At 30.7% G+C, this 15065-nt stretch overlaps 1 protein-coding gene across 5 annotated transcripts in view; it reads left to right on the plus strand.

Moving 5' to 3' along the window:
* Positions 1–14727, plus strand: part of LOC143070914 (uncharacterized) — a 34019-nt gene extending 19292 nt beyond the window's left edge. For 2 of the 5 annotated variants that reach the window (XM_076245015.1, XM_076245031.1), the window contains 8 exons: positions 2658–2690; positions 4104–4234; positions 8790–8921; positions 9577–10318; positions 10546–10666; positions 11020–11136; positions 11762–11823; positions 12507–14727. In XM_076245015.1, the coding sequence (XP_076101130.1) occupies positions 2658–2690; positions 4104–4234; positions 8790–8921; positions 9577–9696 (416 nt within the window). In that variant the 3' untranslated portion in view covers positions 9697–10318; positions 10546–10666; positions 11020–11136; positions 11762–11823; positions 12507–14727. The remainder of the gene's footprint in view (positions 1–2657; positions 2691–4103; positions 4235–8789; positions 8922–9576; positions 10319–10545; positions 10667–11019; positions 11137–11761; positions 11824–12506) is intronic. The other 3 variants (XM_076245023.1, XM_076245037.1, XM_076245045.1) reach the window with 3 other exon arrangements.
* Positions 14728–15065: the final 338 nt, after the last annotated feature.

The following is a 15065-nucleotide window of genomic DNA, read 5'->3' on the forward strand; positions in this document are numbered from 1 at the left end:
TACAGAACATATCTAATAACCACAGACGACACATACAGTAAGTAATAACCACACACAGTATATGCAGACATTATCTAATAACCACACACAGTAGATACAGACAGTATCTAATAACCACAGACAGTACATGCAGACATTATCTAATAACCACACACAGTTCATACAGATAGTATCTAATAACCACACACAGTACATACAGACAGTATCTAATAACCACACACAGTACATACTGACAGTATCTAATAACCACAGCCATCACATACAGACAGTATCTAATAACCACACACAGTACATACAGACAGTATCAAATAACCACAGACAACACATACAGACAGCATCTAATAACCACACACAGTTAATACAGACAGTATCTTATAACCACACACAGTTCATACAGACAGTATCTAATAACCACACACAGTACATACAGACAGTATCTAATAACCACACACAGTACATACAGACAGTATCTAATAACCACACACAGTACATACAGACAGTATCTAATAACCACACACAGTACATACAGACAGTATCTAATAACCACAGAGAGTACATACAGACAGTATCTAATAACCACAGACAGTACATGCAGACATTATCTAATAACCACACACAGTACATACAGGCAGTATCTAATAACCACACACAGTTAATACAGACAGTATCTAATAACCACACACAGTACATACAGACAGTATCTAATAACCACAGACAGTACATACAGACAGTATCTAATAACCACAGAGAGTACATACAGACAGTATCTAATAACCACACACAGTACATACAGACAGTATCTAATAACCACAGACAGTACATACAGACAGTATCTAATAACCACAGAGAGTACATACAGACAGTATCTAATAACCACACACAGTACATACAGACAGTATCTAATAACCACAGAGAGTACATACAGACAGTATCTAATAACCACACACAGTACATACAGACAGTATCTAATAACCACACACAGTACATACAGACAGTATCTAATAACCACAGACATCACATACAGACAGTATCTAATAACCACACACAGTACATACAGGCAGTATCTAATAACCACACACAGTTAATACAGACAGTATCTAATAACCACACACAGTACATACAGACAGTATCTAATAACCACACACAGTACATACAGACAGTATCTAATAACCACACACAGTACATACAGACAGTATCTAATAACCACACACAGTACATACAGACAGTATCTAATAACCACACACAGTACATACAGACAGTATCTAATAACCACAGACAGTACATACAGACAGTATCTAATAACCACAGAGAGTACATACAGACAGTATCTAATAACCACACACAGTACATGCAGACATTATCTAATAACCACACACAGTTCATACAGACAGTATCTAATAACCACAGACATCACATACAGACAGTAAAATTGAGAATGGAAATGGGGAATGTGCCAAAGAGACAACAACCCGACCATAGAAAAAAACAACAGCAGAAGGTCACCAACAGGTCTTCAATGTAGCGAAAAATTCCCGCACCCAGGGCATCCTTCAACTGGCCCCTAAACAAATATATACTAGTTCAGTGATAATGAACGCCATACTAATTTCCAAATTGTACACAAGAAACTAAAATTAAAATAATACAAGAATAACAAAGGCCAGAGGCTCCTGACTTGGGACAGGCGCAAAAATGCGGTGGGGTTAAACATGTTTGTGAGATCTCAACCCTCCCCCTATACCTCTAGCCAATGTACAAAAGTAAACGCATAACAATACGCACATTAAAATTCAGTTCAAGAGAAGTCCGAGTCTGGTGTCAGAAGATGTAACCAAAGAAAATAAAGTATCTAATAACCACACACAGTACATACAGACAGTATCTAATAACCACAGACATCACATACAGACAGTATCTAATAACCACACACAGTACATACAGACAGTATCTAATAACCACACACAGTTCATACAGACAGTATCTAATAACCACACACAACACATACAGACAGTATCTAATAACCACAGACAGTACATACAGACAGTATCTAATAACACAGTTTATCACATATTTGTTATGAATATCTTAGGTTTTGCACATGCAATAACCTCAAAATGTTCGGGGCAAAAAAGAGATATCCATATTGTGCCCTGTACCTAATGACGTGACGTCATTGCATCCTAAACGACACGTTTTTAATAAATTGTTTAAGATTTTACCTTTTATGTATCATTAAATTGTTATAATTGAACTTTTTTCTCTTTTCTGCAGAACTTAAATATGTGATAAAAAGATTATAACATGTCTTTTCCATATTGGCCCGGGTATCATCCCTCGACCCATATCTGCCCTCGGCTAAAGCCTCGATGCCGATATGGGAGTCTCGGGATGATACCAGGGCCAATATGGAAAAAGGCATGTTATAATCTATACATATACAGTATTTACATAAAAGTTGCAGATGCATATTTATTAAGTTATTCCCTCATTACATAAGCATTGTCTGGATATGTCTGACACAATTTTCAATACACTTAATCTAGGTGATAATATACTAAGCTGTGTTGTTGTAGTTGTGATTTACTATATGATATGAACAAGCATAATCAAAATTGTTGGTAATGTAACAGAAATAATAGCATGAATAAATTTTACAGATCAAGTTGGATCATCAAATGTAACATTAGAAGGTGAGTGTTTAAAATTTTTAAAATGTCCTTAGACAAAGAACAAACAATGAGCTTCCCACAATCGATGAAATGAAACCACAGTTTCTTAGATATATGTCGTTATATACCAAATGCTTAATGTTTCAAAGACCACATTACTTTTTACACAATAGGACTTGTATGAGGGTGCTTCTCTGTCTGTGTGTCTAGATTTTCTTAGAGAATTTATCTGTAAAAACAACAAAGCATCAGAAATTTGGATTTTGTAAACAAATTGGAATGATAGATATCTGGATATAGAATGGATTAATTATTTTAAAAAGTTGTAGAGTGATAAAGACTTAAAGGACAAGATGGCAAGCTAACAACCATATATTCTAATTATTACCAAATAACACAAAAGTTATTTCCTCAATGAAGTAAGAGTAGAAATCTTTATCTATTTTCATATATTCAAATCATATTCTACAATTCCATGAATTTTCAATGTTATCTGTTCATTGCTTAGTGCACATGTCATTGCAGTGTTTTTACAGTAAATATGATAAGACGACAGCCAATTTATCTCCCCTTATTAAAAAAATAATATGTACATAATTAAAAACGAATATTTCACTTTTAGATTGCAAAATAATTTATATTTATCTTTATCGTTTTCTTGTTCCTTCAGTCTCAACTGACCCAACAGAAACAGAGATTGATGTGCAAAAAGGTTTTCTACTTTCACCATGAAAATTCCACCTTCTTCAATGCATGCGTTGATCTTTTATATTTTATTATCTTTGAATATTACTTCATAATCATAACATTGTTAACATTTAAGTTCATACATATACTAGGACTAATTGAATTTTGAGATTCAAAGGAGTTATCAATAATTTTGCTATGTAAAGAAAGAAAATAGAAAAAAAAATATGATGATAGATATAAGAAGATGTGGTATTAATACCAATGAGATAACTCTCTATCCAAGTCACGATTTGTAAAAGAAAAACTATTATAGATCAAAGTATGGCTTCAACATGGAGCCTTGGCTCACCAAACAGCAAGCTATAAAGGGCCTAAAAATGACTAGTTAAAAACCATTCAAGGGGGAAGACCAACAATTTAATCTATATATAAAAGTATGATTGCCAATGAAACCACTTTCAACCAAAGACCAAATGATGTAGATATAAGCAATTATGTGTTGAAATATGACTTTTCAGCAATGAACAAAGCAAGCTAAAAAGTTCTGAATTGTCATAATGTAACACAATTAAGATATAAAAACAAAGTGCCTTAATCATGTAACGATCAATCATATTAAGTGTTATTGCTGTGTATAATATTGATAATGATAGATAAACTTGCTAATAGAATAACAATACCTATGACTTTGAAAGAAAAATATTATTATATTTTAGATAATCTGGAATGCATTTATATTTTCAGCTAAGAATAAGGTGGAAAAGATTTGGGCAGAGAGTGTTAACCAGCGGTATTTTCTGGCTAAGGTATACGGCAATGTTATCACATATGAGGACATTGGTTCACTCAATGAACATAGTTGGTTAACTGACAAAGTAAATATATTCATGTAGCTGTAATACTAATAAACATAATGTGTACTCTAAAAAAAACATATATAAATTATATGTACCTAATTAAAAACTTGGATCCTATTTGTTAACCTTGTGAATTTTAAAATTGAATATTGAGAAGTAGCATAAATCGTCAAAATCATTGAAGTTTTTCAAATATGATAAGATCAACACCCTTAAGGTCAGGATCAGTAAATAAACTAGTCCATAGATTTTTTTAAAACTTAGAACTCAATTAGATATTGAAAATATACATCAGAAAATGTAAAAAAAAAAGTATATGTCACCGACTTCGTTTTCAAGAAAAATCCATTTTTAAAATGGTCCAAGAGGGTACTAAATTACATTGAATATATAGGGTAAATCTATATTTTTCTTCTACAATTTTCGGTTTCTGGTATAAATCACGAGAACCGCTCCATAGAATTTTTTTTTAAATTAATATTTTTTTCCTCTTTGTCTTACGAATTAGATGATATTAAAAAATATGGTCACCGACTTTGTTTTCCCTGTAGAAGCAACGCAAACCCAACATTTTGACAAAAAAAACCATCAAAATTCGTGATGTCGTAATTTTTATTATATAACGTCAAGTTATCATGCTAATAGTTTCCAACGTTCTTCGTGTTGATTATGCACGATGATTATGTGTTTCGTATTGATAGATTCTTTTTATCATAAGAGTCTGGATAATTATCATAAATTTTTATTTAGTATAACCAATATTCTTTATTCTTTATATTTTAGCACCTCATTATACACTTTTCTTTTTTTTCTTTTTTGCATTTTATTCTGCAATTTTTGCCCATTATTCTGTATTCCGTAAACCCCAATCAGACCCTCTTTTATGGAACATTTTAAAAAGAAATTATATGTTGTAAAAAATGTGATACATGTATGTTCATTATCAATATACATATCTAAAACAATTACTAATTCAGACAACAATACGTTGTAAGTACATGAACGCAAAAATGGTAAAATCTTAAAAATAGAAATCATCAGGGTTACTGTCTACAAGTTGACGCAATAAAAGATGTCCGTCCGTCATTCCGTCTGGCCGCCCGTCCTTCTGTCCGTCCGTCCCCCTTTATAGTTTATAGTTATTCCGCAAAACATCTACAGTTTGAATGCTAGAACGTACTTTGCTGTCTGTTTGCATGTGGCCAGGGTTTTGATCTTTATTAATATTTGCTCTAATGAGAGATAGTTGAACTTTGTCATTTTTGGTTAACCAATTCATAAATCTATTAGACTATCTTGTAAGTCATCTGTTTACTCTTTTTCTCGGTTCCAATATATGATTTGGCCACTTTTGAAAAAAAATGTTTTTTTTAGCAGCTGAACATGTAATTGCTTGTGTTTTGGTACTATACCACGACAGAATGTGTTCTATCCATATACTGCTGCTTAACATCGCATATCTAAACAAACATTATATAAATGATTCTACAAATTCTTGAAAGAGTGTCGTGTGGTTATTTATACATCTTCAAGTTAACAAGTAAAACACGCAGACAAACTGACATCTTTATTAATATCTTTTTTGTTCTGTATAAAATTTATTGTATACAAGTCAAAAACGTTTTAAAAGTTTACTAAATGGTTATTGTTCTAAACTTAATAAAACTGGAAGTTACATAAGGGGAACAGGAAAATAAGAATATATTGCATCACTTACAACAACCTTTAAATTGACCAGTGATTTTTTGATTCATTACTGACCAGCAACACCGAGATAATCCAACGATTTTTAAGGGTCCTTATGAAGTGTGGACCTAAATGTTCTTTATCTTTAGATATAACGCTTATTTTGTAAAATCTTCAATTACATGTAACGATTTTGTAAAATTCTGTACATGGTCTACACTATTATATTAAATAATTATTTTATTTTCCGTTGTTATTCTTTATAATTTTGCAAACTTTTTTGTTCAATTTTGACATTTGCCAGTATTCCTTATTCTGCAACTCCCTTTGAGATCTAAATATATGTGACAATAAATAATTGTGCTGCTCTCTCTGAATTTCGCTTTCTCTCAAGACATTTGTTGTCTTTGTAGTACAGTGTATTTTCCAGAAAATACATCGTGTAAAAACATTTCCGAAACCAAATTAACGGAGGTTGAGACATATGACATAAAACAGATTTACATATTTATGTTTGATATGTTTACACCCCCTAAACCGAAAAAAAAATTAAAAAAAATCGCAGGCTGAGACATGACTGGTAAGATTGTGTTTTGTTATTTAGTCCATCTACACAAATGAGGGGGGACCTTAAACGGGACTCCGGGATCGGGTGTTTTTCAGCACGGGATTTCGGGATCGATCCTTTATGGAGGCTATTCTTTTTTCGAATTTCGGTATGGCGGGATTGAAATTTCTATAAATTCGGGACCTCGGTATTTCATGTTTTTAAATCCGGGATTTCTTTTGGCCTTGTGTTGTTGTCTGGTTGCTGTCTTATTGAAGTACTGACTACTTACGGGATTTACATTTAACTTTAGGTACTGAAAGTCTATGACATTGTGCAAATTTTTCAGTCGGTATATACATGTATAGTAGTACTATGATATAGAGGTGATCGATATAATCTCGTTCTCAACCTTCAAGTTTTATGAGTGAAATAGAATTGAGAACAGTTCTATTGTATATTTGAGATGCTACTTTCAGCTAGGGTACACTTTTTATTTATTCGGTTAATTTTTACCCATATATATATAACAATTTCCTTTGAGGAGACAACCATACGAATCAATACTATTAGGATACTAAGCCCTGTATAAATCTTCAAACCATATACTATTTATACATGTATCTATTTAAAGATTTGTGTTCTATTTTTAACATCGAAATTGCGGACGTGAAAGAAAGCACCATTACAAAAAAAAAAAACAGTGTTAGATTACAAAATGTAGCGATGTAATAAGGGAGTTCGCTTCTCAGTTTCAAAGTAATTAACTTTTCAAAACACTAATTTATATAGATAGAGGGTTATTAAAGGAATCTAAAGAGCAAAAAAAATATATAGGTCGTCGTGCTTGTTTTTGAGATATTTGCTATTGAAATTTTGACGGGAAAATATTCTCTCTTGACTTTTCATAGCTTTATCATTGACAAGTTGAAGTTCTCAAAAACTGTTAAAAAGTTATTAAAATTTTATAAGACTTTTACAGATTGCTTATCATTATACATGTAAAAGATTTATAAAAAGAAAAATGGGGGTCACCGGGGTAATTTTTTCCAGGCATTCAAATGGATACAACCAGAGGATTCTGAAAACCTGTCAAAAAGTCCAAAATATGACAAGCCACCTTCCTTAATGATTGTGAAACATCATTTTTGCTTAATTTTATTTGTTATAGTCTAAAAACTGTGTATGAATATTAAACTATTGTTCCAACTGTGAACAAGGTTAATTAATTTAAGTGTTTATAGTTTAGTGCCATCTATGACTGACTGACAGCAGCGGCGAATTTATGACCAGTATTAGTTTATGTGGTTCATTTCCTTTTGCCTAATTTGAAAATATTTTTACTTGTTCCGACTGGTGTGATAATTTTCAAAATATGGGAGATATTATAGTCTTACCGTACAATACTAAGTTTTAACTTTAGTATTAATGTCCCAAACTTGCACCCCTTCTGCTTATTTTCTGCTAGACGATGTCTTTTCCCAGTGAATATAGGGTTTTTGAAAGGACAGTTTTGACATACTACATATAGAATACTTCAGAGACCACACTGTTTTTTCTCATCACAATTATGTAGAAATAGTAGTGAGCAACAGTTTTCACACTTGTTTTAACTGGTCGACAGATATACAAACTCTACCACCCTACGTCCTGATTTTCATTTGAAGATCGTCTTCGGGACTGTTTTCATATTCATTTTCCATTTTTAATTTTAGAAAAACAAGTTCATTCTCCTAGAAGTAACATACTTTCCGTCAAATTTACCGTTGACGTTGTCCCATCGAAAAGTCGTCGGGTGCAATTTTAACATTGTAAAATCTGGTCAAAGGGACGTAATTCGTACAAAACATCACAATATTTCGCAGAATCCGCTAGACGGCGTTCATTTACTGTTACTTGACCTTAAATTTTGTTTTTAAGTTTAATTGACTCTTTTCTTAAGTTGATCACTATTTTGTTGAAGAATTATGAATTGCATTTTGATATGGTATGAGCTTTATCACAAGGTTTTATTAATTAATAGTTTGGCCTTAGTTAATTAGATAATGAAATGATGATTATTTTCAAAACGCATTATAAAAATGAAAAGATGTGGCATGGTTACCAGTGACACAAATATCCCACAGATAGCTCTTCCAAAATAAAATGTACTTTTAAGGTATGATGACATTATTTTTAATTTGTTGAAATCGGATGAGCATATTAAGTTAATATGGTAATATACATTTCATTAAACTTTTGAAAATGAAATTATGTCCTTATTCATACTTATGTTGTATGTCATTGGTTTATTAATTGTTGTAGCATACAATAGATGATAACTGTATTCTGTACTTTCAGGTTATGGACGCATACATTTCCCACCTGTCCCAGGTAGAAAATGATAAGGGGACAATAAAAGTGCGCCATGAATTGGTCAGCACGACCAATAACATCCTTAATGGTCAATATGTACCAGGACGGAATGAGACGGTACTATTTATTCAATCTTATCATCCCAACTCTTTCAACATTTAACTTTGGACTTTTTGTTAGATCATAAAATGTAGATGTGCATAAGGGTAGCATTTTCATGTTAATTTAGTTTTTGATGGTAATGCCCTTTCAAATAAGATTCTCTACAGAACCAACTGTCATAGCATCTCTTCCATTGTCAGATTTTAATTTGCTGATGTAAATGTGAATTTAATGGTCCCGTCATTGATACCTAGTTTTAATTTCAATTATAAAAAAACAAAGGATATGGAGTATCCATCCATGACCCAAAATGGGTGTATTGCATTTCCACTAATTTTTCAAAGTCCCAATACTACGTTTCCGCAAATTTAAAGTATACATTTCCACATTTTGTATTTATTACTTTTCCGGATATTTACCTGGTAAATTATAAATATTTGAATAAGATAGTTTATTTTATTTTATTTTTTTTTAATAAGAAAAGTTTTGATTTTATATCTACAATATACTAGATATAACTATTTGACTCTGGATTAGTTAAACAACATTTTACATAACCTGAAAACTCTAACTGTAAAAACAACCGTTTGGAAATATGAATAATTCAACATATCCATGTTTTACTTATAAATTTTTCTTGTTGAATTAAAAAAAAATTGTATAATTTCAGAATAAGTTTGAACCATATGACGTTATCATGGGCGCATATCATCAACGTGGACACTGGAATTTGCTGATAAGAATTTTGATGTTATATTATGAGTTAAAGCAAAAGAGTAAATTGAAATAAACATGAAGAGGCCTTAATAGACAAGCCAATCTTAATTTCTGAACAACTTAATAATGCCAAATTATCAAATGCTTATATGGACAGACTAGAAGAGAAAAGAACAGTGTTTATTTAACCAGTCATGCAGAACCATGACACAAAGTGTTCATGAAGTCTTTGTATGAAACAATTGTAACATAATATGACTGTTAATGTAAAATAGATGTTCAATCTGCTTACATTTATCTGAAAATGATTTTTACCAAAAGTATTTACAACTATGCTCCTCTATTTATTCTTTCCTCATTGTTGAAGGCTGTACAGTGAACTATAGTTGATATTTTCTCTGTCATTTGGTCTCTTTAGAAAAGATGTCTTATCGGCAATCACATCATATTTTTTTACTTTTTTAAATTAGTCAAAATACTCCTATATAACATTTTGGAAGCATAGCTGACAAATTATCTTTTTATACATTACCTGACTCAATTGGTTAATGCAGAGTATGAACTGCTTATCACACTTTCACAATACAAAATTACAAATACCCAAACCAGAATTTATATTTAATTTTAGATTGTTGAACCACAACTGCAGAGGATCATTTTTCTTAATGAGAGAGAATGGTTCTTTCAAACTGGAGGTAGGTTCTTTTAATAAATCAAGGTTATCTGTAAATCTATTACAAATATTTATTTATAGACATTGTATTAATTACATAGCTAAGAAATTTCATTTCAATCACATAAATTAAGAATATAGTTTTAATTCTATAGATTATTTTACTTTAATTTGTCATAAATATAAAAAAAGAGTGTCAAGTTTTAAGCTATGTACTAGAAATTCAACTTTTTTTTATATTTTTTTTAGAAAATACACTAGGCAACTGGAAATGCTGCATCCAGAATATGGCCAAATAAACTGGACACTACATATCCCAGACCATTCGAAACAACAGGATGGGTCCAGTTGCGGGATATATTGTTTAATGGTAATGCTATACAGTTTAACCATGTATGATGTCTTGTGTCAAACTATGCTCAATTAAAGGGGAGATAATTCAACTGCATATTACAAATATATCAACTAAACACATTTAGAATAATTTATTATAAACCGTTTTAGATTTATTCAACAAATAATAAATTCTCTGTATGTAGTTTTCTCATATATTATAATAAATTGATATAAGTTGGACTAAGCACCAAAAAACTTGTTTATTAAAAATCTAATGTGCAGGAAGTTAAGAAGATATAAACTAGTTTTTTGTGAAATTAATGACATTTGAATCAATAATTGAATCAAAACCGTGTTTAAACTTTCTACTGAATTTTTTAATTTCAGTTTGCTGAGAAACACCTTCAAGGATCTTCCTTGGAAGGCATCACGCAGGCAGAGGCAAACTGGGAAAGGAAAAAGGTGGCAAACACTTTAATGAAAACACTTTAATGATGTTTGAAGGTAATGGTATTTAAATAAGACAAAACTATGAAGTTTTATAAAGATTCTTGTTACTAAGGGAAATCAATGTAATCAAGGGAACCCTCTCAGCTATATGTTATTTAACATAATATATATTATACTGAAAGTTCTAATACAGTTTTAATGTCTTTTAAATATCTGATAATTATCTCTTACATTATTGTCAGATAAAAGCATACTTGTAAGGATGATTATTGTCATCTAAAGACAATAAAAAAAGTCTGTTCCAAAGATAAATAGGGTAGTTATGGAAAAACTGTAATTCTTTAGATAGAATCTTGATACAGCTTTGTTTTTTATTTTCATATAATATACTTTTTGTTAGACTCTTTTGCTCAAAGGTCTAAATGAAAATATATTGAATCATGTGGAATTTGTTCTTCCATTCTCTGTGTCATAAGCCAAGACATGATATAGCACACTAATTTTTGTTAACTATATCCTGGGAACATTTCTGTTTTCAGACCAATGTATAATGTGACCGATACAGACTACTTATGTTTTGTTTTAGCTTATGTTTTCAGAATTATCCTTAATTGCTGTCAGTTGTTGAATTCACTACCTTTTGATCTACTTATTTATATTTCATTCTGTTTCATTTCAGAGCACATGGAAGGATGTTGTCCTTGTTGTGGGTTTGCAACAAATCCTGAGGAAGAACCATTGGTAATGTTTAAAAATAATTGAAACTTTTTTTTTATTTTATTTAAATTAAGCCTCAGGGTTTTATAGTAGAGTAATGGTCAGAGAATGTTATCATAAATGTCAATCACCAAAACAGTAATACCTTGTGGTTGTCGATTCCATACTCTATGTAAGGTTGCATTGGTCATAAAGTGCAAATGTTAATGGACTTCAAATTCAAAAATATTTGCCAATTGACATTATGCAAACAACAATCAATTAACCAATGAAAAGTATCCAAGGATATTTATCTCACATTTTTATGCCCCACCTACGATAGTAGAGGGGCATTATGTTTTCTGGTCTTCTGTTAGTCCGTCCGTTCGTCTGTCCGTTCGTTTGTCCGTTCGTTCGTCCGTCTGTCCCGCTTCAGGTTAAAGTTTTTGGTCAAGGTAGTTTTTGATGAAGTTGAAGTCCAATCGACTTCAAAATTAGTACACATGTTCCCTATGATATGATCTTTCTAATTTTAATGCCAAATTAGAGTTTTTACCCCAATTTCACGGTCCACTGAACATGGAAAATGATAGTGCGAGTGGGGCATTCGTGTACTGAGGACACATTCTTGTTTCAAAATGAAGTCAGTACACTAAAAGACCATAATCATAAGGTAATTTATCCCTTTGCAAAATTAATGATTTTAAATAAAACTTTATATTTTACAGGTCCAATGCCAGATGTGCCACAAATTTTTCCACAAGAAAAGCCATTGCGTTGGAGATAAATATGCAAACATGTCAAATGCAGAGGAGTTTATTTGTGAATTGACGCATCTTTAAGGATGATCGCTCCTCTTGGTTTATTGAAAAAAAATAGCCTGATATTTGGAATCCTCTGATTTTATCCACTTTTTGCTTTTAAACATTTTGTCCACTAACCCCTACTTTTCTTTTCATTATTTGATAACATATAGTTTTAAATACCATCTTTATTATTAAAAAATTATTAAATCCTTGTTATTTTCATACTTTTTGACAGAAAAATAGTGCAAATGTTAAATTTATGAAAATTCTAGAGAGAATCATTTCTCAGCAACTTTTCCATAGCTTATAAACCGAAAACAAGCTTTTATAGTTATCAATTTATAACTGTCTTTTTAAAAACTCATTATTTTGGAACAGAGGGCGAACATCCGTAAGTATTTTAAATGAAAGGACATACCAGTAACTTAAATTATTAAGAGTAGTTTACACAGGAGTATGATAAAAGCTGTTATTTGGCCCCTGAAATTGTGAAAATAGTAAAAAATTTCAATCTGAAAGTCTTATGTCATGAGCCAAGAAATTCAAAAACATAAATGTTAATGATTGTTAGATTTATGTCTAATAAACATAAAAAAGATGCTATTTTTAGATTTAGGATTCTCAAATTGAAGGGGTAAAAACTGGCCTGGTCATACCTTCTTCCTTGACTTAGTCTTGACATTTTATGTTTAGTCTTTGGATATTGTTTTTATATTCAAATCAAAAACGTTGTCCAACCTTAATATTTATTTTTTTAAATTAACATGTAGATTCTTTTCATTGTCAAGTTTTTTAGACATCAGTATCTTTTTCAGACCTTCATTAAGTAAACTGCTACCAAAATCCCCAAAATTTATGCTAACTCATATTCAGAGAACCTAATGATACTTTTGCAGAAGATTTTTTTATGCAGATATAATGTAAAAGCAAAATTTTAAAAATATTTATTTTTCCAGTAATCTGATAATGATTTGGGATATTTTAGGAGGTATATAGTATTTTCCAAACAGTATGGGATTAAATTTATTAGACACCATAAGAAACTAAGACATAAGTTTATCCAATATCAAGAAACCCAATCTGAAGGAAAAAAGTGAGATTTGATTTTAACTATTTGATATTTTACTGAAAAGTAACTTTTTGGCAGTCAATATTAACCCTTACATTGACAGCAATTGCAGGCAAGACACATGGTTCTGCTGATTATTTTTATTTACAAAAAGCTTTTTTTAGAGCTGATACATGTACTTTTATTATTTTTTATTTGAAATGTTAGATAAATAGATTTGTATTTGTATTATGAATCCATGTACAATCTTAATCTGTTACATGTATTGTTAACTATTGTGCCTAAAAAATAATTAAAAAAAAAGTTTAGAAAAAAAAACTATAATCTATATTTTTATTTATTTCATTTTAGATATTAGTAAAAGCTATGTATTATAAAAACTTGAATTCTATAAATCTATTATAAAGATACATAGTTTATTTAAAAAGTTGAAAGATATGCCTGGTTTGTTTGTTGTAAGGGACGTAAGGCAAATGAAGGGAGATAACTTCGGATATAATAAATAATACAAACATAAATGTGTAATGTTAAAGAGTCGCCTTTTTAGGAACCCACTTTCAGATGTAAGGTTATGATTGTAGTAAAGTTGCATGACTTAAGGTTGAATTTATATATTCATCAAATATCTAAGCTAAGTTTATATATTTGTTATGCATTGATAATAAAGTCATGAAAAGACTAATCAATTCAGTAATATTGATGAACTTGCTAACACAAATGCTTTAAATTCTTATAAAGCATAAGTGTCACTAGGAAAGTTTACAAGTGTGTTTGATTGCATTAAAATGTTTTGGAAAAGCTTGTGCTCTATAATAAATTTAGCCAAATTAGCATTTTTTAACTCAGATTTTGTAAATTCTCAATTTCATCTTACTTTTAAAAGACATTATCACAGTACAATTGTATTATCAACACTGAATTGTCATTTCATAGCTGTCTAAATTTGAAATACATTTACTTAGTTTAAAAACTTATAATTAAGTATTTATCTGCTAATATAGATGGCCAAGATAGCAAAAAATTGTACCATCTTTTTTTAATTTATTAGATATATATTAAAGTTATCATTATGTGTGTTATAGTTTTTTTGTATATATTCCTTATTTGTTTTGTTTTTTTCTCAACTTTTCATCACTCTTTATAAGTGAAATCAACATATCTAGACATGATAAATCAAAGTTCTGAAGTACTGATCATTGGATGACTGCAAGTTCTTGTGGTTGGTCAAAAGTACTTGCAGAATGTTATGTAATGGAAATCTAGGCGATAGCAATACATCAAAATGCCCTCATGGTCATAGCGATGTTAAACGAGGATGTGTGTCTCTAGTATGATATTTGGGTATATAGATATAGGAAGATGTGGTGTGAGTGCCAATGAGACAACGCTCCATCCAAATAACAATTTAAAAA

This window comes from Mytilus galloprovincialis, chromosome 1 (genome assembly GCF_965363235.1).
Source record: "Mytilus galloprovincialis chromosome 1, xbMytGall1.hap1.1, whole genome shotgun sequence".
Classification (NCBI taxonomy): domain Eukaryota; kingdom Metazoa; phylum Mollusca; class Bivalvia; order Mytilida; family Mytilidae; genus Mytilus; species Mytilus galloprovincialis.